Raw genomic sequence first — 25,921 nt, forward strand, 5'->3', positions numbered from 1 at the left:
TCTTATCCCTGTAATTTGTTTAGTATTGATTGTGCTGCTGCTGTGGATTCACTCACATAGTGGTGAAAGGAAAGAAAGATAGAGGAAATGCTGCATGAAAGATATGCAGGGCTTTGTACTTTACTTTAAAATAGATATTAATCTGTAAAATCTAATATTTTAAATATCATATTAATTTTTGATGAATGCTGAATGGATATGTGTCAATTTAGCTCATATATTTATATTCTTAAATCATGCACAATACTACTCTTCATAAACAGTAACAATTATTTCAATGTGAAACTAAAACGAAAAGATTCATATATAATCAAGATAATCAAACTATGCCAGGGACACCTAACAGAGGGAGATTAAAACACTTAGTTTATTAAATTCACATTTATTATATGCTTTAAATAAAAGTATATAATATTTTCAATAAACTTGATTCAAACACACACACACACACACACACGTATGCATGTATGCACAGTCGAACACACTTATGAGAAAGTTTTTCTAAAACAACAATGCCACAATGGAGCATATTCACCACATGGATGGTAAGTAGTCCATGATTATTTGGTAAACCCCAGCATTTTCACCTCTGAAAAGTAAAAACAACATAAAAGTGAATATTACATATAATAATTTTTTATATGTTTTTTATTTACGTATGTGTGTTTGTACCCACTCCCTAACATCCCTTAACGTTGCAGTCCCAGCCTCGAGAGGGCTCACCAGGTTTAATTTTTAAGCTGGTGTTTCTCTCTCAATAGAGTAACTGCTCCAGGTCACCTGAAGGGCCTGCTCTTGAGAGCGGCCATTTTAGCACAGACCACTTTCCTCTCAGATTACTGTCGTATTAGGCTCACTGGTCCGGCCTCCAGCAACAAGGTACTGTAAACTCTGTTCTTTTTTGATCAAGGAGCCCTTTTTCTGGTTCATACCTAGAACTTGAAACATATTTTCATTCTCTCTGGCTTCCGGTACTTCCTTAGCACTATATGAAGGTCTATTTTGAAAAAAAAGTAAATATTTTGTTTTTGCGGTGACAAATGCAGTTGTTTCAGGCAGTTGGTTTAAAGTACATTATCGGTAACATTTCCCAGACAGTTCTGAGCTAAAGTTCAGTTAAAGCTCTCTTTGTTATTGACATAAGAAGTACAACAATGTAGACATGTTGTAGAGGCAGGGCTTTTCCATACTGCATATATGACCGCACAGTGTGCTCAGCTTGTGAACACAGGCGCACTAAGCGCGAATATTTTTTGCAGTTTAATTATTGAATAGATTCTGGCTCTGTGTATGGTGGCTTCATGAAAATTTTTCTTGCCCAAAAACAGGAAAAATACATTGACAAAGCTGTGTAAATCTGTAAAGAACATTGGCATTTCCTTGTTGATCAGGATTACGCCATTCTGACATGATAACATTTGCAATACTGACACTATTCTCATTACAATCTCACCTTTTAATTATGGTTAACTGAATATAATTCAGCTATAATTGTTGAAATAGAGAAAGTATATTATAAGACAATTTATTACAATTCAGGGCTATTTAGTTATCAAAAGAAAATATTTAACAACTTAATTTTGTTAACACATAAATATTATAATTCAGCGTATTACATCACAAGTTGATAAATACAACAAAATTATTTAGAATACATTTCATCCAAGAATTAAATATTCAGAAATGGACTGTGAGCTTGTAACTAATTTTTTCTTTTGTCATCTTATTGAAAACATGTCCTTCACATCTAGACAAGAAATACTAAGGAACACTTTAACTCGCTACAGTGAGCTCAATGGATGACTAGGCTGCCAAGACTTCCCACATCCTTCTCTGAATGTAAAAGGACCGAAGCATGACATCTGTAGATGCTCCCTATTCTTCCAGGGGCAGCTCAGAGGATAGAGGGAAAAAAAGACCTCTCCTTGATCCGTTTGAAGATTTGGATGAAGGTCTTCCCACTCAAAGATCAACGAAGATCAACGAAGGAACAAAGTACCCACACACGGCATTTCCAGCACACATCTCACCAAGGATCCCAGACCAAGAGGACACTACTAGCACCAGTGAGGACTCCCCATTTCCCAGCAGCCCAGTGGTCAACCAATTAGAGGACCAGGAGGACGAAGAGACCCAGGACAAGAAGAAGAGAAAGTTCCTCCCACAGTCATGGCGGGGGCTCTTCAAGAAATGGAGAAAGGGTGATGTTGCCGCTCAGCAAGTGGCACGAGAGATAATCATCCTGCCCAATGGAACCCGGGTCAGCCCACCAGTGACTCCCCTGCTAAACCAGAGATTCTGGGACTCTCAGGGCTCCATAAGGTCCCAGAAACCCCTGTTCACCGATAGTCCCCCCAGCTATTCTCAGGCAGAACAACTGTTTCTGGACCCCCTGGATGGGTCAGAACTGACGAGCATCCATCCGGCCCAGTATTATGCAGAAAAGCTGGAGGTCTACCAGCTAAAATACTCCTACATGAAGTCTTGGCCAGGTCTGCTGAGACTTCTGGGTGGAATTCAGCTCCTGTTTGGGGGGATGGTGTTTGCATGTGTCTGCGCCTACATCCAGAAGGACAGTGAATGGTATAACTTGTATGGATTTCAGGGTCCCAGTTATGGATATGGGACATCAGGGTACTACTATAAGGGACCCATGACCCCGTTTGTGTTAGTAGTGGGCGGTCTGGCTTGGATAGTGACTATCATCCTTCTGGTTCTGGGGTTAACCATGTACTACCGCACCATTCTCCTGGATTCCCACTGGTGGCCCCTCACAGAGGCCATCATTAATTTGGTCGTTTTCCTGCTCTACATGGCGGGGGGGATTGTCTACGTTAATGACCTCAACCGTGGAGGGCTGTGCTACATGACCGTCGGCTTTAACCCTTTAATGTCTAGCCTCTGTAGGGTGGAAGGAGGACAGATCGCTGGCACGGCCTTCATATTTTTCAACATGCTCCTGTATCTGGGCAGCTTCTTGGTGTGCTTGAAGATGTGGCGACATGAGACCGCACGCCTGGCGAGAGCGACACAGGAGATGGAAGTGGGTCCCTCTTATTCAGGGGTCCTCAATCTTATCCAGAAATGGCTGGAGTGGGTGCAGGCTTTTGTTCCAAGTTACCGAACTGTTACGCACCTGATTCCACTAATCAACCAGTACAGCCTTTGCTAAAGACCTTGATTAGTGGAATAAGGTGTGTAACTGCTTGGTTGGAATAAAAGCTTGCACCCAAAGTGGCCCTTTCTCGATTAGCTTGAGGACTCCGGCTCTAATTTTTCTCCTCCTTTGCATTCCCACACGTGGGCAATGCAACATTGGTGTTAAAAGGGCAGACCATCTTTTCCCATCTCTTGTTCAGGACACATGGGACTTATATAGACTCCGTGCCTTTTGAGGTAGTTCATTTTGTCAGATAGTGGCAGCGAGTGGCTCGTTTTTTCCCCATTGCCACTCACTGTTTCTCTCAAAAGGAAGTTCAATAAAACAACAGCTACGGGTCAATAAACCTGCAGCGATATTCAATGTTTCAAAGTGATACGTGAGAAACACTGAGGTGTTGGATTTATCATCTGCTCAGTCTGGACCCCTGGAAAGTAGTACAGATGATAATGAAATAAATCTTATCAATTTCCTAGGAAAACCCACATGGTAATAGAGTTAAAAGATACAAATTCATTACATTATTAAATAAAGGGGGGGAGGGGGTGGGGGAGAATGTTATTTTAAACAATTTCATGTGGCCCTTCCTAAATGTGGACTGAAAAAACTAAATAAGTATCCTTTTGTCTTCACAGTATGAATTCTTAATACTTTAGGTTATCCTGTCAAAAACATTTCCTGTCAAAAATAAATCATTTTATTGTGTCCTATCAATGTTTTGGGTATTGGGTTTTGGCCCTGATTTACATAAAAATTTTATCACAAATCAAGGCTTAGACATTCCTTCTAAGATATGTTTGACTCAAGGTGATATTATATATGGTGCATAAATATGACACACTGGTAAAATGCCCCTTTCCCTCCCACTTCTGTCTTCAGCTGCCTACAACTAACTACACAGACCAGTCCAAATCCAAGAGAATCCAGTTTGAGGATGAGAGGGATCAATCTGAGAGGACAAGTCGGGGGATCCGTTTTTCGGAAGACCCTGCCACTCTGAACAGAGCTATTCCTACTGGTTATGTCCCAAGGCCTCGAGTCATTGCAGACTACATCATGTGAGTGAAATATCTGTGTCAAGTAATAAACTGGTATAAAACCATGATGAGACAGCAGAGCAGTTTAACCATATACCAATCGTCATTTGCCAATAAAATTGTATTTCTTTATAACATAATTATACAAAAAAAGAATTACCAACCCATGCGCTCAAAGAAGTTTTTAACAAACTAGGCTATATAACAAATGAATGGTGCGTTGGCTTCTCATAGATAATCATAGAAAGGAAAGACGGGAGCCCGCACTCTTAATGAATAGATATAGATTATGAATGTCTACGCAACAAATCATTTTATTCCTATTTGGACAAAGAGACAGACATGTTTCGGCCTAAGCTGTCCTCAGTGTGTGAGGACTGAGGACAGCTTAGGCCGAAACATGTCTGTCTCTTTGTCCAAATAGAAATTAAAATGAAAATTATTTTGTTGCGTAGACATTCATAATCTATATCTATTCATTAAGAGTGCGGGCTCCCGTCTTTCCTTTATAACATAATTACCAAAAAAAATTTTTACATAATGCATTCTAAAGTTCATGTTGTTTAACCAGTTTCAATAAAGTAGTAAGAGAGTACTAGGAAGTAGAGTACATCATTACTGTGAAAAAAAGTATATTCATACAGCCCCTCATCCTCTAAATGTGAAATCTGGGGCAGTAAACATTTATATTAGCATTGTAATGATCTTAATGACAACTGGTGATGAGTGATTTATTTTTGCTGTCTTGCAAAATATGTAAAGTATCAGGAAATCAGGGGTATTGAAACATTTATGGTGTGGGGTGAGCGTTCTTGCGTAACATGGCTGCCGAACATCACCAAGGTGGGTGCCACACATTGGTGGTGGGTGAGGTGAGTTCCCACTCATCACTGTAAAGTACTTTGAGCATTCGGAAAAGTACTATATAAATGCAATGATTCATTCGTTCATTTCTTTTGACATATTATTTTCAGACACACACATACTGTAGACTTCTACCATCTATTTTCTTGTACAAATGTATGAGTGTATGTCCTCTGTCTTCTTCAAGGAAGTACCCTGAGATCCACTCACTGGAGGACAGGGAACAATATAAAGCTGTCTTCAATGACCAGTATCAGGAGTATAAAGAGCTGCACAGTGACATCACTGCCACCATGAAGAAATTCAGCGAGCTGGACGCCATGATGGGAAAACTACTCAGTGACATCATCAGCCACGAGGTGAGGGCAGCTAATTAGGTCGACTGCAAAGAAAATGGCAGCCCAGAAATCTCAGCCATCAGCAAATTGACACGAAGCGTTTCAAATCAACTTGCAGCCAGGGCGAGACACTTCCATAGGCCCTGCTATTTCCAGAATCGTGACTCACCAATGATGGGTCAGTCAGGTGTATACTTTGCTTATTCTTAGACATAAATAGACTCGCCTGAAGTCATGATGAAGGCATTTCTTCATATAATGATAGGTCCCACTGGCAGTTATCTGGCAGACATTATCAACATGATGATTGTTTTTAGACCAATGCAAATTGGAATGTTGTATTATTCTGGCAAAAAAAGTGTATAACTGAACCAATCTATTGTGTTCTTTTTCTGTTACCCTATTAGGAGCAACAGAGGATTTACCAAATAGTGAAGAAGTACAAGCAGAAAAAGAATGTAAGCTATTTACACAGACAGTGATTTGTAACTTCAATTTATATAATCCTGTTGGCAACTTTACATTATTTTTTACACTGTTTCTTGAAAAGACCTGTAGATGTTTACTTTAAAAAAAGATTCACATTGTTATTAGAAACAGAATTGTTCCTCTTTGGGTAAAACAGAAGCCTATTCATACAACATTTTGGAAAATGCTTTGTGCTGCTCCAGGAGTATAAATATTTATGTGCACCAGAGCTTGCCTTTGAAAGGGAATCAAGAAAAGAGAACAAATCCAATCAAAATAAGTGCTTAATTTTGACTTATATTTAAAAGCAACCAATACATATTCTTTCCACCAAAAAAGTATGGTGAGTTCAGCTACTGCAAAAAAAGTTTTGGCTTCTGCAACATTGCTTCTGCAAACAACTAAGGGCAGATATGTACTGAACCCAGCGGTGAGTGAGCATACAATATGAAACAAAACACCCGCAGCTGAGTTGCCATGTGAATATGTGCACTTACAGGATCCTGCATTTTTGGAGAAAATGGAACGATATGAATACCTGAAAGCCAAACTGAAGCACATCAAGAAGAGGATCCAAGAATTTGACCAACAGTTTGAAGAGAAAGCTGGATTAAGGAGGGGACCAACGCTGTAGAAGCAGCTAAATGAACCTGCATTAGGAGCACAGAAGGACACAAATACTTACCACTCTTCCCTTTCAAGGACACACGTCTGTTTTTGTTCAGTGGTCAAGAGATCTGTGAGGTTTACACTGCAACTGCATGAAATGCTTTGACTGATCTCTGATCTATTTTTGTACTCAGTACATAAAAATACAGAGGAACATGTAAATGTATCCATAGACAAATGGTTATTATTATTATTATTATTGTTATTATTATTATAATAAGCAGGGCTAGACATTATCCGGCTTGATTTATTCAAGATGTATATGATTAGTGACCCATCAGTTACCCTGTCATGTGTCTCTCTTGATCAGATAACTCTAAATCAGTTAGACTTTGTATAAGTTGGAATCCGAAACTTAACCAAAATCAACGTCTTTGGTCAAAATATCTGGTTAATACATCTGAATATATTGTATGTTTGGATAAATGTTAACACTCAAAATGCTGGAAATGTACCGATAGGACATGCCAGAAGTCTATGTTGCTTCTCTAAAACATCTGAAATCATGAACTTACCAAAGTATCTTCTCTTTTTACATGTAATTGCTTCCAATGGTCTATGATATAGTAATTGATAATCATTGCACATGAAAAAACCCAACTGATTACATTTTTTTTAATTTAGCGCATCCAATATAAAAAATAAGCATATGCATAAACAGGTAGCTAAACTTTACTGTTACTTTTGAGCTTCCGGAAAACAATGCTTCTGTTGATCCGCCTATCTTTGTGCAAGCAATACAGTTTATACGTTTTTCAACAGAACTACACAATCGCATTTATTACAGTGTATACTTGTATCATTTCCTGATTTGTGGGGAAAACGCTAGCCTACTGTAGGTAAAGGTTAAGGACATAAATAATTTGTGCTATTGACTGTAATTGTGTTCAAAATCAAGATTAAAATGTTTGGTCAATTTTGTAAAGTCAAGCCTGTTGATATATTTTATTTGCCTAAATATGCCATTTCGATTGAATAAACGTTTCATCAGTTTATCAAATAGACAACATTTGAACTGTCAACATTTGAATTATTACTTTATGAGAGTACATTTAAACAAATTTTCGAAAGAAAATTCTGTTTTCTTTCAACATCTTCACGCCCTAATTACCACCATCAAGGTCGCTTCAGTGTCAAACACACATATATATATGTACACTGGTCTTTTCTGTTTTAGAAACCTTCTTATCTCTGCTTACATTATAAACTTGTTGAAGATCAAAGACAAGTGTGAGACAAGTATTTTGCTCATACGAGTAAAAAGTGCATGAACAAAACATCTGATTAAGCATAACAATTCGCCGCTATACGTTTGCTTCCCACCATAAAACCTCGGATGAACATTATTTGTAATGGGGGTGAAATTCTGGACTAAGGAAATAAAGGAGAAAAATAAATAAAGACTTGCCCTGATTCTTCTAGTGCGATCACACCCTCTTAGCCAGTGGGCTGAGTTTGTGCTGAAGATAATCTCCGACCGACATGCACAACAAGTGAACTTTATTACTCGCTGGTAAGTCATTAGCCTAGTCAACTTCGTGCTAGGCTATTCCCGTAGTGCGTGGACACAAAGCAACGGTTTTGGGTTAGAGTGCGGACAGCTGAAAAACCGACAAGTGAGTATCAGAGACTGACCCTGTTTTGCCGAACTCGTGATAAGCAGTGCAACGAAAACCTGTAGGCTACTTTTTAACCGAATTTACACAAACTGTATGCAGCGAGAAAAAGTTATAGTCAACTGAAGCAGGCTTTCATTTTTAATCTGGCTCAGGTAAGTGAGAGCTGTTTATTTGTAATGTGCCACACACCGTTACACAACGAAAGTGTGGCAAATTGATAGGCTAGTCTACCCGACCATTATTTCTCTAATTCAGGTAAGGATGCAGTGGTTGGATGTTTCAAAGTATGACTTTTTAAACTTTGCGACTTTTTGAAGACAGTTAATTTTTAAAGTAGGCTAATCAGATTTGTTGTAAAACCTATACTAACATAAGCTACATGTTTCACGTCAAGGACGGTGCCTTCTCGAACGCAGTTTCCCTCATATTTGGCTTTTTATGTCGAAATGATTAAGAGTACGTTTTTTTTTCTTTTTTACGGGTTTGGGAGAACAGATGTGTCTTTCTTTTATTGATACAAGCTGACCATTGTAGTGACGCTGACATAATAAGGTGATATCATTTGTATAGATGTGCATTTACGATTATATTCCTGTGAAAATTGTAGATTTAAGCAGGTTGGTCGAACTTTCTTTTAGATAGAAATGCCAATGATTTGCCACGTAGGAGGTGACCGTCTTTTGTACATTTTCTAGATCCAAGTCTGGTCATATGGAGACTAGATAATTTCACATTCCAAATGAAACATAACATTTATAATTTTCAGTAACTGAAACATTTGGTAGCAATGATTTATTTGCCGACAGTGTGTTCCCATTTATTTACAAAACATATTTAAAGCGTTAGTATGAAGTAGTAAAACTAGAACTAAATATTTACTGGAATTAATTCTCAAGTTAATTGAACATGCACAGATTTGACAACATAAAATTGTTTCAAAGAATCAGACTACTACCTTCGGCTGATTTCAGAGAACTGAATTAGGGCATCAAATGTGAGTTTGCTGGACTGTGAATGAGTGCCTGAACTGCCTTTGAGCTGCAGGGGTATGAATACTTAATATGGTCTCCGAGTTGTGAGTCAGTGCAGTTTTACAGTTGAATAATTTATTCTACAGCTCATGGGTGAGGGACAGGTGTATTCTAAGCCATTGTTTCAAGTAACACCCGACACAGTAAGGTTGTACGAAATTGGCGCGAACTCCCAATCACACATGATACCGTACCAGCCTTAAACAGCGCGTGGATTCAGACACATAACACCTGAATGGCTGGCGGTCATGAGAGAGTTAGAGGAGTGGGTGTTCTGTGGAGTGTGGCATGGAAACAAAGCATGCCAGATCGCCTCCGCTGGCCTCTCGTGCTCTGCTGAATTATTGAGGCCCACTGGGGTGGAGTCACGGTGGACTGATGAAAGCATGCGACCGGGAGCTGGAGCTCACAGATCAACAAGAGTTGATTGAGTTTGCGGTGACCGGCAGCGTTGTAATGAATTGCGGGTGTGCGATCTTTGACACCGCCCTGTCCCAGCTGCCTCTGTCCCCTTGTTTAAGAGCAAGATGTGAAATAAAGACCTGCATTTCAATTTAACTGTGGTTGCCAAGTAGTTATAGTCCAGCAGTACATGCATACTGTCCTGTGTAGGCCAGTGTGTATTCTGGTGCAGGGGGACCTCAACTCCTGCTGAGGTCAATTAATCAGGTTGTTTTTTTAGTTGTTTCTTGACTGCCTATTTGGATTTGAGTCCTGTTTGTCAGGTGGTTGCTACAGTCTTTTGTGGAAGACATTTTAATTGAAGGCTACCTAAAAATAAAAACAAATGTGCTTATGCCCTCCATTTTGTACATTAGTGTCACTTTGCAATACAGGTTGCACTGAAGGTAATTGATAACAGTTCAATTGATTATTAGTGCCTTTAACAATGAAACAGTTAATTAAGCTTAATCATCTGTGGCAACCGCTATAATATTGTATTACACATTAGACTTACATTACACATTTACTTTACCATTTTTCATTGTAAAACGCACCTATGAATAACATGACAAATTAACTTGACAGTGAGCAAAAGGTAACTTATTTTAAACTCAATAACATCTAATTAATTAGAAATTAAAATGGTGTACACAGCAGTACACCAGGGCAGCGAACATGTCTTTCATACAGTGTTATCCTGCAGTGAAAGACAAATAAATTCATTGTTTCAGTTCCTTCCATGACACACAAAAATACCATACAGTTTTGAATACTGAAATATTCATCTTGCTGAGGATAAGTTCAGGATAAACTTTCTGTGTGGTGCATCCCATGAGTATAATGTTGATATACAGCAGTGGAATCCCCAGCAGACACCTGATCCTCCAGGACAACCACAGCCCTCCCTCTGAAGAGTTAGAACACAGAAGAGCACTTGTTGGCTTTTTTGTTCCTTTTTTTTTCAGATACCATGGCAACACAGAATTTGCTCCTTGCAGCCTTGACTTTTCCCTCATGTTTCTAAAACAAAGACAAGAAGTAGGGGTGGGGGTGGGAGGGTGTGTGTGTGTGTGGTGTGCATTGGAGGTGATTTAGGGGGGAGAATTCCATGGTAGGGGATAGTATGTTTGGCTGAAGTAGAGGACTCCATGGAAGGACAATTGTCCGTGCCAGGGCTTTTTTGTTCCGCTTTAATCTTCAAAGTTTTTGCCTTTTGAGATTCAATGCAAGGCGAAAAGGAAAAGAAAAGCTCTGTGAACCGGCCCCTGATAATAACACTCATGTCAAATACTGTAATCTTCCTGATAATTGCAACCCAGCAGTATGCCAGTGACGCAACACACAAAGTAATCTTAAAGACTTATCAGAAGTACATTGTATTTTTTTAAATGGCAGTGGACACTCAGATGTGCCTATAAAGGAATGTGTGTTCACAGATGTGTCCCAGATTGTTCAGACAGCAATTTTTTATTTTCCTTAAGAGAGTTAATATAGTCCTATATATTTACTTTCGTAGATGCTAACTTCCCTTTTTCTCAGTGAAAGAAAACAAATAGGTATCATTGTTTTCCATAGCTTATTTACAATGAGAAGTGTGTGTCCATAGTAGACTGTGGATTTTAGTTTTTAAATGAAAATATGCTTGGGCAATATGAGGGATTGAGGGTGACTCCCACAGCCTGGATAGCTGGAACGAACAACAGCTCTGTGTTTTCTGGCTCTGACTCCTGGTACTGACATCTCTGTGCTGGCCTGCCCTTTGCTGGTTCACATAGTTTAAATCCAAGGTTATTTGTGAACTCGCCCTCTGATAGCATCACATTATTGTTTTGGTGGCTTTTTTCCCACAACTTTACATATCAAGTAATAATTATTACATGTCTGGGGTTCCACAGTGAATTTCAGTAGTGTGCTTCTGAGCCCTGCTCTTAATTGTCTCTAAGCATTCTGGGTTAATTTACAATGAAATACTGGTGTGAGTGGCCATGAATGATGGCATCTGCCTAGCATGTAATTCATGTTGGTACAGTTGTAACAAAATAAGAGACTGACACATTTACTGCAATTTGTATTTGCCATATTTGATTTCCAGTGCAGGAAATTGAATGCAACTTTGTAGCACGTCACATAAAGTTACAGTGAAGTCATTTCAAGGTGCCATTGATATATCGCTATCATTTTGCTCCTTCGCTCCCAAGGTCTCTCTCTGCAAGAAAGCTCACAAGTCTCCATTTTGTTTTTCAGGTCTCCATTATCCTTCAGCCATGTTTGAGAAACAGCGCTATGACAGCCCCCCTATGTACAGCCCCCCTTACAGCCCCCCCTCCAATGGCTTTGGGCCTCCTGGGAGCTTCCACCCCCCAAGGAGTGAGTTTGATCCTTACCCACCCCCTCCTGGCTCATACTATATGGAAGGGAAGCCCCAGAACTTCTACAAGTGGATCTCCCCTCCTGGCATTGTGAAGGCTATGGAGGGCCTCATTGTGGTGCTGTGCATTGGGATCTTTGCCTGTGTGGCCTCCACGCTGGTCTGGGACATGCAGTACGGTTACGGAATGGGTGGAATGGGGGGCTACGGAATGAGCGGAGTAGGAGGCTATGGCTACGGCAGTAGCATGGGGGTTGGCACTGGCTACTACGGAGGAGGAGGCTATGGAGGGGGCTACGGAGGGGGCTACTACAACTCGTACCCGACACCTTACTCTGCAAAGACCAGCATGATTGCCCTGGCAGCCATCAACTTCCTGGCCGCCTTGGGGTTCTTCGTGGCCAGCTTCTCCAAGACCAACACCGTGCGCAGCCGCAAGTTCTACCTGGTTGTGCTGGTGGTCAGTGTGATCCTGGCATTCCTCCAGGGAATCATCAACATTGTGTACATTGTTGGGGTCAACCCCATGGCTCAAAGCTCACAGAGCATGCTCTACAACCCCATGCTGATGATGTGTCAGAACCTGTACAACAGTGGATCTATGGGAGGAGGCTTCCCCATGTATAACCAGTACCTCTACCACTACTGCTACGTGGACCCACAGGAGGTAGAGGAAAAACATTACCCACCCTGGTTTAGTTTTATGGTTGTAGACATGTTATGTTTTTGGTAAAACTGTCATAAAGATTGTGATATTTTTGTTTCCTCTGTGTCATATACTTGTTGTATAATAGTTATTATCATTATTTTTACAGTTTAAACCAGAGTGATCAATTAACTAATGCGTTACTGATACAATTTTTGAAAGATGGTTAATCAAGTTTTGTATGCAATGGCGTGATATCTTCACCATATTTCAATACAGGCAACACAAACAGGTGATGCCACGATACAGTAATTGGCAGCCCATTTGAGTAACAGCCCAACAGACCTCTTAAGCAGAATTCCAATCATGATTTTAGTTTTAACATATATAGATGCAGGAGGCATCATTACAAAAGAAATTCAGTACTGTTTGCTTTATTAGTTAAGGTCCATTTTATATAAAGGCAGTGTGACAATTTGAGCTATTACCTACAAGCTGAGCATTTGCTTGCCATTGCTAGCAGGCTAGCTGAAAAAGTAGAAATGCACAGCTTGCATTTTCAGTTGAGCTTAATTTCTAAAACTGAAAATGGACAACTTTTATTACATTTTCAAATTTAAATTTAAAGTATATATTGTTAGCATTGAAAACTATGATTCCGCAATGAATGTGACTATTTGAATTTAAGCTGCAGCTTAAGTAATGCTCATAATTTGCCAGTTAATTAAAATTGTAGGGGGAAAAAGTGCTTTTCAGTTCATGGTCTCAAAGTACTGTTCAGTTGTGTGTAGTTAAAAAATAAAGTATGCAAAAAAGATACTGACGCTGACTCTGCAATGTCAATCCTGTTCCAGGCTGTGGCTATGGTGTGCGGCTTCCTGGTGGTCATTGCCCTCATTGTGGCTGCTTACTTTTCCTTCAAAACACGCAGCAAGATCTGGCGCTACGGAAAAACCAACATCTACTGGGACCCGCCACTAACAGGGGCCCCGGAGGGCAGGGACGTGGAGGACTGGGTGAGTGGAGATCTGTGAAAGCGCTTTGCATGGCAGCTGGGGTGGGGTCCGACAGTCATGTGCCTGACCGTATGCGTGCAGATCACAATGTGAGGCCATATTTACATAGTTGCTACCATAAATGTCATCATTTTAAAATGAGGTTTCAATTGGGCCTACTATGAACGCAGTTACAGTATCCATTATGTAGCGCTGCCAGTGGCGTTGTGTAATGGTTTCATTTTTGTAAGCACTGCCTGAATTATGTGAGATTAGCCACCAGCCTGAGACTGCAATCAGATTTGCTGAAAGAAAAAAAAAGTACGGCATTGTGCATGAGTGGCCTTGAAAGTAACCGCTGTAAAAAAAAAAAAAAAAGGAAAAAAATTAAAGGTAGACCTTGGAACAGACAATAGGCGTTTCACTCTCATTTAATGTTGTACGCCATTTTACAATATCGTTCAGGGTTCATGTCATAATTTTTCGTATTTTTTATGATAGGTGATGACAAGTCAAGGATGAATGGACATGTATCCATGCACACTCACACACACACACACACACTGCCTGCTGCCTACACACATGATTCAAATCCAAGATGGAAGTTTAGTTGGTCATACTGTAATACGGGAAAGGGCATGTTCATGTAACTGTGCCCTGCAGCCTGAAATGTTGGACATTCTCCGCTTAATCCCCTGGCTCTTTGTAGCTGAATGCATGCTAGCCCTGATATTGCTTTGCCTCAACATGTAATGAACTGGGAAGTTCACTGCACTTCTGAGTTCTGAAAGCCACTTTTTTATCACAATTATAATTACATTACCATGATCATTATTGGTCGTAATTACTCCTTAATTGTGTCCATGTAAAGTTGCTGTTCAGATGATGAGGAACTTAAAATTCAAATTTGATTACTACTGTGTACAGAGTGGCTTGTGGTAATTCTGCAGTGTGTACAGTTTCTGGGGGGAGAAGGCAGCATGGAAAATTATTTTTAAAAGAAAGCAATCCTGGCCTAAGTGTGGAGCATGCTTTTTTTGCAGACTGTTAAAGTATTTTGGTAATGTTGTGCATATATGCTTGTGCTACATATGCTTTGTGCATTTGATCTTATTTTAAGGTGCCATCACTACAGAACCACTGGATGGTGCATGAGTAATATGATGCATCAAATTTTGACAATGCCAGTGGTGGTAATTGGCCACAGTATCTCTCTGGGCAGGGTCTCTGTATGCAGGGTATTCCCTGCATCTAGCCACAGATTCTCTGAAGGATATGCATTGGACCACAGCTTTCGCTTTTCAAAACAATGCATGTGTACAGCAATACAGCAATGGAAAAATACACAAGTAATCAGTTATGAATGATAAAATGTAGTAGGTTTTTTATGTTATGATTTTGATTGGAATAGATGTTACCAGCAAAAGCTTTTAGGTAAGTATTTGCAAGTGAAAATGCTAAAGTCACTGAAATCTGTAATTAAAAATCTTAACTGGTTGGACGAGAAATCTTGGTTAGTAAGGTTAGCAGGACTTTGATTGCTGTGTTTACTATTCTAGTCATGCTAGAACTGTATGGAAATGGCCTTAAAATACGTTGCAGTTTGTACACCAAGTTTATTCTGAGGTTTTAACTGAAAACTTATCTTACCACACACTTCACAGACGGTGTAGTTTTTGAGATAACAAGCTTAAGGGGCAAGTTTAACCAATTTAACAGGAGTTTAAACCTCAGGGAACTGTATGGAAACTAGAACAGCTACTCATAATCTGTGAGATAAGGAAACAGCTGTTCCCATTTTAAAGCAGTTTTGTGATCTAGGGCTTTAAATCTGAGGTTTGAACTGAAAATTTAGATGCAAAATGATTGTTAGAATTTTCTAGTCCCATTTCATGGTATTGTTTTGTGTTGCATTATGTTTTAAAATGTTTAATAATTATTTCAGGTGTTTGATCTGTTGCATGAATACCAAACAAAAAGCATTTGTTGTCAATAACAAAATTTTCACAGAAATGTCAGATAAAACCCTATAATTTTAAGCCATTGGCTTACATCAGACACTGACGCAGTATGTTGAGAAGAACGTAGCCTTAAACTCCGATTTGAAATCACACGACTGCCATTATTATTTTGAGAGTAGCCTTTTAAACCATAACACACCTTGTGAGTGGCTGCTGGAAACGGCCAATCACATAACAGTAGATAACAGGTGTTTATTTAGGATATGCCAAGTTTCACTCTGAGGGATCATTAACTAGGCCGGTGATAGCAGGTGGTTTCTAGTGCTTTTTAGTCGACGTGTCATGCAACATTATAGCAACAACAGGTGTGTCTAACTAGGAATAAATCATTCTTTACTGGTAGTTAGTAAGATCTGATTAACTAAAAAATATTTTTTCTATATTTATATAAATTTTCATTTTTGAGATTTGCAGTGTCATGAACATAATATTGTAAAACACAATTTGTTTGGTGGCATTAAGATCAAAATGGTAATGAGAACCATTTCATGTACCATCATTTTAGTTAGCAGATGTAATGATCCCCTTGTGTGACTACGGGCTCATATGTATTCCTAAACGAGCAGTCACTGATTTAAAGACTCTGCATCTGGATGTTTGCCTAAGGATCAGGTGCTCAAATGAGCCCACAGGTGCGTCAGCGGGGGCCCTTATCGGACTGAGCTGTGGATGGTGTGTGGTATCGGGCTCTGTGAGTCAGGGTGCTGATTTGGCAATGATCGGAGTCAAGACTGCTCTCTCACACCCAAAGGTCTGTGTCCCGCCCTGCAGGCTTTCACTCTGGGGCACGAGCCTGCTCGCCCACACTCGCGCATGTGCTCGCAAGCACACATGTTCTGCGGCCCGAGCGAGATGGTTGTTGTTGTGAATGCAGCTGGACTCTGATGTCATTGGCTGGGCTGGACTAGCTTTAGCTGGAGAGTTTAATCATGCAGGTTGTTGTTCACAGTTGAGTCATACGTACTTTCATATGTCATATAAAGCAGTAAGTTATGAATACACAACATTATAAGAACTTAAGAAGACATAATGATGAGAACAGGTCAATCAGCCCATCTAGGCTAGCCATTTACCTAAGAACTAGACTAGACAGTATCCCGCTGTACCCCAGGCTCTATGTGTAAGAATTCTCTATCCTTTCATACGTACATTTTTTAAAAAGTTTTATTTGTGGGGATTTGGCTGTATTCACATCAAGTTAATTTGTCAATCAACATCACTTATTTATTTAGCAACAGTAATAGCTGAATGGAGGGAGGGCACTGCATGAACTTGATCATTTTGAGTTCACACAAATCAGATCTGTAAACATTGAGGGAGCGATACTGTGCAGCACCTGTGAGAAGTACACACTTGCGTGCGCGTACACACACACACACACCCAATCACAGCTGAGAGATGGGTTGGGCCAGCAGTGTGTGTTGTTATTACTGGCATTCACACTTTTATAGAGGACCTTGCACTGACTCAGTGTAAGCCTCTTTCTGTCTATCTCTATGTACAGCCACTGTATTTTTGTCTTGTTTTTTTCCCCCTTTTTTCACAAAATAATCTTCTTGAGTTTATAGAAGCATTGTGCAGATATAGCCCAGCTTGAGAGCTGTGTATTTCCAGAAAAGTCACTTTTGGGCACTGTCTCAGCTTTTGTTTGGTGGTGTGTGGAATAAATCCAATTTACATTCCTTTCTAAACGAACGGATACACCTGCTCTCTCAGGTGAAATAAACAAACCCATTAGGGGTCAGCATTATTCATGTGCATGCTTTGTGAAGCATCAGGATGTGTTGAGCACATAATGTTGAAACCTTTACCTCAACACACCTTTACGGGATTTACTCATCGTGGAAACGCGAATCCACTGATTTCGATTAGCAGTCTGTGTCTGTGGTTAACTTGCTGCATTAATTATATATAATTGGTCTGGTTTGACCTCAGCACTGCCTGCAAACCCCAGTACTTCATCATTCAATTAGGGAAGCTCAGTGTATGGCCTTTTTGTCAGAATGCCCCCTTGCCGCTGAAGTGCAGTGCACTTGTGTGGTTTGCGTCACACTGCAGCATTCATCAGTGGCTCACTTTCCTTCTTTCCCTGTAAAAAGCACTCAGCCACATTCGTGTGGTCTGTACCATAAAGCTGCTGGGCTTTTTTTAAACGAGCGCTCGGCCATACGCTTACGGGGGCTGGAGGAGAGCTTTTCTGGGGGCCTGAACGCTCTGAGGGGTTCGGGCTCGGCCCAACTGTGGGAACCCGGCCTCCCCGTCCCGTGTCCCGCGCCCCCACGGACATTCCTTCCCTGCTTACTTAGTCCGCTCGCGGCTCAGCGGTCGCGACGCTCCATGCAGAGAGGGCATTGTTGGAATTCCTGGATGGCTCGGATCCTTCAAAGGTGGCTTTGCTGCAGCTGCGGGGAAACGGGCCCCACCCTCCTCCGACTGTTGTTTCTTGTAACCGGGTCCTTTTGTTTTCCCGAGCCTTCGCCCAGTTTCCGAAACAGGCTTAGCGCAGAGTGGAACTTCGGCCTGCTTCATTGTGCTTAACGTGTGCTTCTTGCACAGAATGCTGGGAAATAATGCCACACTGGCTCCTTCTTTCCACCGGTGGTCGAACCCCCAAGCACAAAGGGGTGTGGTCACGTCCCAAAGTGGGGGGTTCCAGTAGATTTTAGTCAGACACGGAAGAAGCCATGTAACATCCCTTTGTTGAAGCCATGTAACATTGTTTTTGGAATTGGCCTTTTTATAGACTGCAGGTGCGGTGATCAAGGGTCACAGTACTCGCGGTGGTCATATATCCTCATACAGCTGTTGACAATCGCATTACTTCCTTGAAAAGGAATCTGCCGAGAAAAGCTGGCTGATTTAGCGGCACCGGTTGTACGTGCCACGCTGACAAACTTGCACCAATGCCCTTCTCTGCCCTCTGTTCCTGCGGGAAGTAATTGAGTAAATTCCAAATTGATATTTCCTCGTTCTTTTACCCCTGAGTGCCTTTTCCAGCGGGCCCGGGGACAGAAAGGGACACGTATGCCCCATACAAATGCGGCAAATGTGTGGCAGGACGCAAACTGTTCCTGACATGCCAGAGGTGACTAGTGACATCATAACCTGGTGGACGTTCCAGTGCTACATTTATATCAGAGAAGCTCCCCTCCTCCAGGGTGCAGTGACTCATGCAGCACAGTACCAGGCACCGCTCAGCAATACTGCCAAAGATGGGCTTTCTCTCTTTTCTTGAGTCATCTTGTAGCTGTTGGCATGAGCCTTGAATTAAGGTCCAGTGAAAGAACGAGCAAAGACCTTCTGGACACTGATTAATAGACTCAGGGAGGTGAGGGAGAATCCAGCTTTGTGCAGAGAGCAAGGGATTGCTTGGGTTTACTTTTGTTTGCTGGCTAAAGAATTGCCTTTTCATGGGGCCTGGATGTGCAGGGTGCTGGTGAACCTGTTAGCCACAAGGGTAATCCAAGTCACATTCAGAGCCGTGCAGTCCAATTTCACACTTGGCTGCTCAGCCAGACTGGAGCCGGGCCAAGCTGTACATGAGATGGAATTGGCCTTTCTGTGTCCTTCAAGCAGGGGAGCCTGCGGGTGGGGGTGGGGCGGGGGAGGGGGAGGGGGGCAGAGGGTGGGGGGCAGGGGGTGATGTCTTAAGTCAGCAAAGCTACAATCACGCTTCATGGAATCAGGCAAATTTAGGGTAATCACTTTCTAGCCTCGTAAATTTGGCGTAGATCTCTGGCGCAGATCGGGAGCGGTTTGCTTACTCCAGTAGATTGCGGAATGAGATCTTTCAGGCCTGCTCACTCACTCGGAGCTGCTAACAAGCTTAGTGAATCAAAAATCTGCTCCCGTCTGCGCAGCGTGGCTCTGTATTTTCATTTAAAGGAGGTGCTCAGTGTTCCATGTGTGATTGGAAAAGGGGTTCTGTACATCACTACCTCAGGGGGTATTCAGGAGAAAATGTGTTCTTTTGTTCCGCTGGCAGGAAGTCGAAATTAAGCTTGGTTAAAGGGGACGGGAAGAGGAGGGTTTCCTTTTGGCTCGTATTTCAACGGTTTTTGTTTTGTTTTTCCCTGTGTGTTTTTCAACAAGGTCAACAATGTGGACGATGAGCACAGCGTTCAGGATGCACCGACTGTGGTGCTGTCGGAGAAAGTCGCCTCCCCTCTCAACATGGCGAACAGCATCACTTCCTACCCTGTGAAGAGTGACAGCGTCTTCAGTGGAGAGACGTACAACGGCAACGTGTAAGTGGCTAGGGCCTCACATCCCTGTCCCGTGCATTCAGTCATTCAGCACACAGACACACACTGCTTTCAGATTCCTGCCACTTCCGGAATACTCTCTCCTCTTGACACTGCACTCACATTAGCAGATAGCCTCCACTGCTCTGGGTGAGACTGCCGTTGGGATCCATAGTCCTCCTCACTTTAGATCAGGGGTGTCAAACGCAAGTCCTGGAAGGCCACAGTCTATGCAGTTTTAAGTGGTTTTCTTTCAGTTGTGAGCCCATTGAAAAAACCTTGGAAATAAATGGCCTGATTTACCTTTAGCATACCTTAGCATACCTTTTAGCACGCGCAAAACTAGTAACACAACCAATGATTGGTGTAGAACAAATACTATGGCCAATCATTGTCATGGTTTTGCTTGTGCTAAAAGGCTTAGCACATGCTAACGGACTTAGTAAATCAGGCCCAAATAGTGTAAATTCTATCCAGTCAAATCTCAGATCACTGAAGTGATGAAATACCAGAAACCAGCAGGTACTGTGGCCCTTCAGGGCTAGAGTGTCACAGCCTTGTTTTAGATAATCCATATTGTAGAAATTATCCCTAAAGTGCATAATTGGTAGCAGCACTCTCGCACTATTGTTGTAATATAATGTTATACCCTGAAACAATAAGCACTCACAGATGGGTGCTGGGTGGGTCTGTACTGAAGCTGTGGGCAGATCCACTCACTCTGCAGCTATCCCTCCACAGCTACTCTGAGCAGTCCGTCAGCCGGCCCTCTGATCAGCCGTCCCGCGGCGGGGGGGCCAGCTCCAGCCCCTCAGAGGAGGCGGGGGGGGTGCGTCGGCCTGCAGCGTGGAGGGGGAAGAGGCGCCGGCGGAACCCCGAGCTGGACGAGTCACAGTACGAGACGGAGTACACCACGGGCGCGGATACGGGCCCCGAGCTGGACGAGGACCAGTGGAACAGGTGAGAGCCCCGCCCAGACTGAGCCCTGCCCGAACTGAGCCCCGCCCACACTGAGGCCTGCCCGAACTGAGGCCCGCCCACACTGAGTCCCATCCAGGCTGAGCCCCGCCCACACTGAGCCCCATCCAGGCTGAGCCCCGCCCACACTGAGCCCTGCCGACACTGAGCCCTGCCCGGACTGAGCCCTGCCCGGACTGAGCCCCACCCACACTGAGCCCCGTCCAGGCTCCACCACAACAGCTGCTCACCTGTCCGCTTTTGTGCTGTTGCTCTCCGTTCAGTGGATCAGCTTCAGAATTAACCGTTGCTTCAGAAGCGACAGTCCCACATGGGCTTGTAATTTGCGATAATTAGGGAAGTGGGTCAGAGTTCTGTGGAATCGAGGCCAGTCATTAGCGAGAAGGCAGCTGTTTCTGCTTTCATTCGCTCATCTCCAACGAAACTTAACTGGACTCCGGGGAGTGTGCCTTTTCAACAGTATTTGGTAGTAATGTACTTCACCTTATTTGACCTGAAAGTCCTATCAAAATGAAAATCTTTTCCTGAGAGACCTGATTTAAATGCCTATTTTATGTGAAGGCCTACAATTTGTCTGTGGTGTAAAAAAGACAAGATGCGATGTCAAGTTATAGAAATGAATGAGTTATACATGCAGAGAAAGGCGCCGTGTGACACAGTAACATCAGAGTAATCAGCCGAGGGTCCACAACGTTAATTTGCTTCTTTCACATTTTCACCCCTCAGCATATACCCAGAAATCACCTCAGATGGACAACGTCAGGAGTACAAGAGAGAGTTTGACTCGGACCTGAAAGCCTACAAGCGCCTGTGTGCAGAAATGGACGACATCCACGACCAGATGAACAAACTGAGCCGGGAGCTGGACACCCTGGATGAGGGTACAGCCAAGTACCAGGTTAGAGACAACAGTGTCCCTGACATTCTGTTCCCTGTCATATATTTTCCCAAACAGTTCCCTGCTTATCTCTTGTATATGAATCTGATGTCATAAGTGGAGTTATTCTCTACATTAGGCTACATATAGCAAATGCTGTATTTATTTTGTATTGTAAGGATCCCTATTAGCTGATGCAATAGCAATCAGCAAGTGGCATACCTGTGCTGTTGTTATTATTTTTTTCTGTTGAATGTTAGCATAAGGCTAACTTATGTGTTGTAAATAACCCATTATTTAACCAATGTTCTTTATTTTCTCTCAGGCTGTGGCAGAAGAATATAATCGGCTGAAGGACTTGAAGAGGGTGAGTGAGCTTTCACTGGGATCACACATAGACACCGGTGCTCATTTATTAATAAACAGAGGTGGTTAGGGATACATTTCATATTATAAGTGGATGTAGTTTTTGGCCCTAAATGCAACATCTAGGTTTCATAAGCGTTCCTTACACCATTGTGCCCTTTGTGATGACCGAAAACTGGATTTCTGTTCATTTAATTCCCCCAGACTCCGGACTATCAGACCAAGAAGCTCCACTGCAAAGAGCTCAGACATAAACTCTTCCACATCAAGGGCATGGTGAAGAACTACGACAAGGGCCACTCTTAGAGCCGACGGCCTTCCCCCCCCCTTGCCCCTCTACAGACAGTACAGACAGTTCTCCTGAATCCTAGCTCTCTGTGACCCACCCGGACTGAACAGGACACTCCGATCGAAACTGTGTGGACCAGAGCCCCACCCACTCAGACCTCCACACATATGGACCGAAGCTAGGGATTCAGGGGTAGGGATGGACCCCTATGAAACCGGACAGACTTCCTTAGCACCTCCTCTCACTGCGTCTCGCTTATGGCTTCCTTCAGGTATTATTTTGATCTTGGTGCTGCTCGGCAACAACGGGGCTTTTACTGACAGGGCGGCTGCTTAGATTTTGGAGTTCAGGGCAGAAGCTTCTGGAAGGGATCTCAAGGGGTTCTATGCATTTTCAGGCAGGTATGCGGTAGCTTAATGTCGCGTTGCACGTGGAACAGTTGGGAGTGGATGGGTGGAAATGAGCTTAATGGAAAGTTGTTTGCACACATAAGTGTGTCTTGGGCTTTGTTCTTTATCGCAGATATGAAAAACTGAGCTGAACTTTTTTTTATTTCTTGCCTTAGATAAGGCGCCAACAGTAAGAAAATTGAACGTCATTGATTTTTGCCAACTGTACAGACAAACTCTTATTTTATATTCTGCTTCTTCTTCTTCATTTAACCAAAGGAAACAAATGGTTTTATTTTCACCTTACAAAAACAAAGTTCTATGCAGTTGACTTTTATAATAAAAAAAATGTAGGGTACCCTATTTAGTGCTAGAATTGATAAATACTTTTGCAGGATATTCAAGTTGTATGTTCTCTTCTCCCAGCCTTTCCATAATATCATTTATTTGCTTAAATTTCACTGTCACAAGTTAGATTTACCATTTCAGTTAAAATAAGGGATTTAAGCAACATTTTGCTGTGATACAGGATTTAAAATTAGAAAACTTAAAAAATATATTTTTATTCCATACTGAGGTGTTGTTCGAACATGAAGACATGAGTACATGTTGCTAGCCATTTGTTCCAGTGAGGCTAGCCACTTGGCGAATAGTTCTGATGCACTGATGCCATGCAGATCTGTAAGTGCTATATTCTGAAAGGTGAGATTATTTTGGTTGAGGAATTAGAAGGATCCCATGTCTTTTTGTGTCACCAGTACATTATCTATCTACTGTTATGGGTTTCATTTTTCTGCGTTTTCATGCATATTGACATTTTTCAGGCATTTTTAAAAAAAACTATAAGTACTGTTGTAAAACCGTCTTATTTTCAGGACCCTGTTTAAATGTAGTTAGAAAAGTAACAGAAATCTGTATAGTTTTATGGCATTTTTTAACCTTTATCTATATTTGTATTTTTATGTCACAGTAGATCAGTGCTTCCCAAACTAGGTTATGGGGACTCACTGTGTATGCAGACTTCATTTAAAGCATTATGGCCACCACTGAATTGTAATTGCTAATGCTGATAATTGCTCTTAATTAGACACATATAATGTCTGTTGATGGATGATTTACTGTCTTTAGGATTATGTGAAATATAGCTATGCATACCACAAGGAATTAATGTTCCATATTCAAATCCCATGACATGTAATCAGATCAACAAATGCTTTCATTTTTAGTGTGCCATATGAGAGATGATTAGTGTTACATTTTATTAATTAATTCAGTTACAGTATGACAGGTAAAATCAGTGAGGTCCTAACTGCTGGAAGTGTCCACACCTGGTGACTGAAAATAACCATTAGTGGAAAACAAAGACCTCAAATACAAGGTAAATGGCAACAAGCCAAACCTATATTGTGTTAAATTTAGTTTAAAAAAATAATTATAGTGGAACTTAATAAACACAGTTGTTTTCAGCCAGGTTAATTGGTCAAGAAATTGGCCGGAACAAAAACCAGCATACGGAGTGGAATGTCCGGGACCGAGTTCGGGAACCACTGTAGTAGATTATTCACATAATGCCATGTCTAATCATTAAGATAACCGTTTACCATAAGGAAGCAATTTCTCCTCTTTCACTCTGGCATGTCAATGTAAGAGTACTGTGAAAAGGGTTTTTGTATTGGCTATATCTATCATATTTTTTTAATATAAAATGAATCATGTTTTGTTCCTTTTGATTCTACAAAATATTTATATCCAGCACATTTTAAAGCAGTTTTGATTAGAATGATGCAATCCAACGTGTTCAGTATAATCAAATAGAAATATATAAAGATATAAAGAATATGTCTGCGTTCCAGTCCTAAAATGTTTTTCTCACAATATTTTGAACGAATTGCATTCTTTCTCACACTCCAGTAAATAAGGATGGATGTGTCTAAAAAACACTGAGTGTTATTTTCTTTCTATTTGCCTGTGTGTTGTATAGTGAGACATATCCATTCATTGATGCACTTGTAAACAGCCCATAAGGCACTGACTGTAAATAAAATGTCCATTCACTCGTTCACTCAAAAAGACACCACTGACCATGTAAAATACTTTTTATTGCTTCTCATTAGACATTCTTATTTGTTGTTTACAAATCTAAGTGGTCGACCAATTGACTAGAATTGCTTCCCCTTGCTAGCTGTGTATTCCCTTACAAAATTAAATCAGAGTCTTGGTAGACTGTTACTCTCCACTGCCCCCTGTAGGAAAAACCCAAAAATGGCACCCTTTACCACAGCAGACTGCACAGAAATGTTTTTCCATCTTGTTTTGCAGTTTGTTTTAATTTCCAGAAATGGTTTTCCTCACTCAGTGGCCATTAGAGTCTCAGTCTTTGTCAGCTCACTATTCCATGCCGTTACAACAAAAAACTTTGGCATCAAGGGGTTTTTTCTTTCATTTTTTGTTAAAACAAGGCCACAATCCAATAGTAAGCTTTCTTTATTACATAGGAGTAGATGCACCTGGTCACTGTCACACCAAAAGGGGAGAAGTATATACAAGTATATCTAAGTCCAGAAGTATATACAGAAAATACTCATTCTGGGTTAAACTAGAGAACAGGAAGTTTTAACATATGCATTTGCCTTGAATAAATAGCAAGTGTGCTGAAATTTTTAAAGACCTGTTTAGGATGTTTTCTGGGAACATATTAGGGAAACGGCAATGAATCAGTGTCATTATCAAGAACACTGAGTTAAAGGTGTTGTGTCATACATACTTTCTGCTGAAGGGCTGATCTGCATATTCGTGCGAAAAAACAGCAACAACAAAAAAATTACATTCATAACCAAAAATATATATAATTATAGACAAAAATTTGCATCTTCACATTGCTTTTGGAGATTGATAAGCAGGTACTGATGTAAAGCTGGAGAAATAACACATTGATAATAAACCCAACGTGTGAATAAAATTCACTGAAGTCTCTGTCTTGATTTGATTGGTGTATCCTGTGTTTTGTGAAAGCGTGGCCATGAGGTAAGTCACAGTACGTTCTAAGAGGAGAGACTGGAGTCCTGGTAGTCTCTGCCAGTGGCTCAGCCAGTCATGTGGGGGTATCTTCTCAAACACA

At 41.4% G+C, this 25,921-nt stretch overlaps 2 protein-coding genes across 5 annotated transcripts; both read left to right on the forward strand.

Moving 5' to 3' along the window:
- Positions 1-731: 731 nt before the first annotated feature.
- ocel1 (occludin/ELL domain containing 1) lies at positions 732-7,545 on the forward strand. Of its 3 annotated transcripts, none has more exons than XM_035413327.1 (6): positions 732-879; positions 1,788-3,043; positions 4,040-4,218; positions 5,249-5,420; positions 5,807-5,857; positions 6,367-7,545. In XM_035413327.1, the coding sequence occupies exons 2-6, from the start codon at positions 1,856-1,858 to the stop codon at positions 6,499-6,501; spliced, it is 1,725 nt and encodes a 574-aa protein (XP_035269218.1). In that variant the 5' UTR covers positions 732-879; positions 1,788-1,855; the 3' UTR covers positions 6,502-7,545. The 3 variants fall into 3 exon arrangements, 2 of the variants coding, with proteins under 2 accessions (XP_035269218.1, XP_035269217.1); XR_004764786.1 differs by having other exon boundaries at positions 745-879; positions 1,752-3,043; positions 5,253-5,420; XM_035413326.1 differs by having other exon boundaries at positions 745-879; positions 1,752-3,043.
- Positions 7,546-7,992: 447 nt separating this feature from the next.
- LOC118225222 (occludin-like) lies at positions 7,993-24,877 on the forward strand. 2 transcript variants are annotated; one of them, XM_035413328.1, is made up of 8 exons: positions 7,993-8,152; positions 11,875-12,665; positions 13,499-13,660; positions 19,753-19,907; positions 20,646-20,864; positions 21,609-21,780; positions 22,085-22,126; positions 22,330-24,877. In XM_035413328.1, exons 2-8 carry the CDS (start codon positions 11,895-11,897, stop codon positions 22,429-22,431), a joined length of 1,623 nt encoding a protein of 540 aa, XP_035269219.1. In that variant the 5' UTR covers positions 7,993-8,152; positions 11,875-11,894; the 3' UTR covers positions 22,432-24,877. The 2 variants fall into 2 exon arrangements, with proteins under 2 accessions (XP_035269219.1, XP_035269220.1); XM_035413329.1 differs by lacking the exon at positions 7,993-8,152 and adding an exon at positions 8,159-8,307.
- The last annotated feature ends 1,044 nt before the right edge of the window (positions 24,878-25,921 follow it).

The sequence above is a fragment of the Anguilla anguilla genome, chromosome 4, assembly GCF_013347855.1.
Source record: "Anguilla anguilla isolate fAngAng1 chromosome 4, fAngAng1.pri, whole genome shotgun sequence".
NCBI lineage: Eukaryota > Metazoa > Chordata > Actinopteri > Anguilliformes > Anguillidae > Anguilla > Anguilla anguilla.

Bases quoted from the DNA above. Each gene is read 5' to 3' on its own strand.
- ocel1 (XM_035413327.1), top strand. From the start codon at position 1,856: ATGACATCTGTAGATGCTCCCTATTCTTCCAGGGGCAGCTCAGAGGAT. The intron at 3,044-4,039 runs GTGGGTCCCTCT...TTCTGTCTTCAG, and splicing joins GAGCGACACAGGAGATGGAA to CTGCCTACAACTAACTACAC. The intron at 4,219-5,248 runs GTGAGTGAAATA...GTCTTCTTCAAG, and splicing joins GTCATTGCAGACTACATCAT to GAAGTACCCTGAGATCCACT.
- LOC118225222 (XM_035413328.1), top strand. From the start codon at position 11,895: ATGTTTGAGAAACAGCGCTATGACAGCCCCCCTATGTACAGCCCCCCT. The intron at 12,666-13,498 runs GTAGAGGAAAAA...ATCCTGTTCCAG, and splicing joins GCTACGTGGACCCACAGGAG to GCTGTGGCTATGGTGTGCGG. The intron at 13,661-19,752 runs GTGAGTGGAGAT...TTTTTCAACAAG, and splicing joins GCAGGGACGTGGAGGACTGG to GTCAACAATGTGGACGATGA.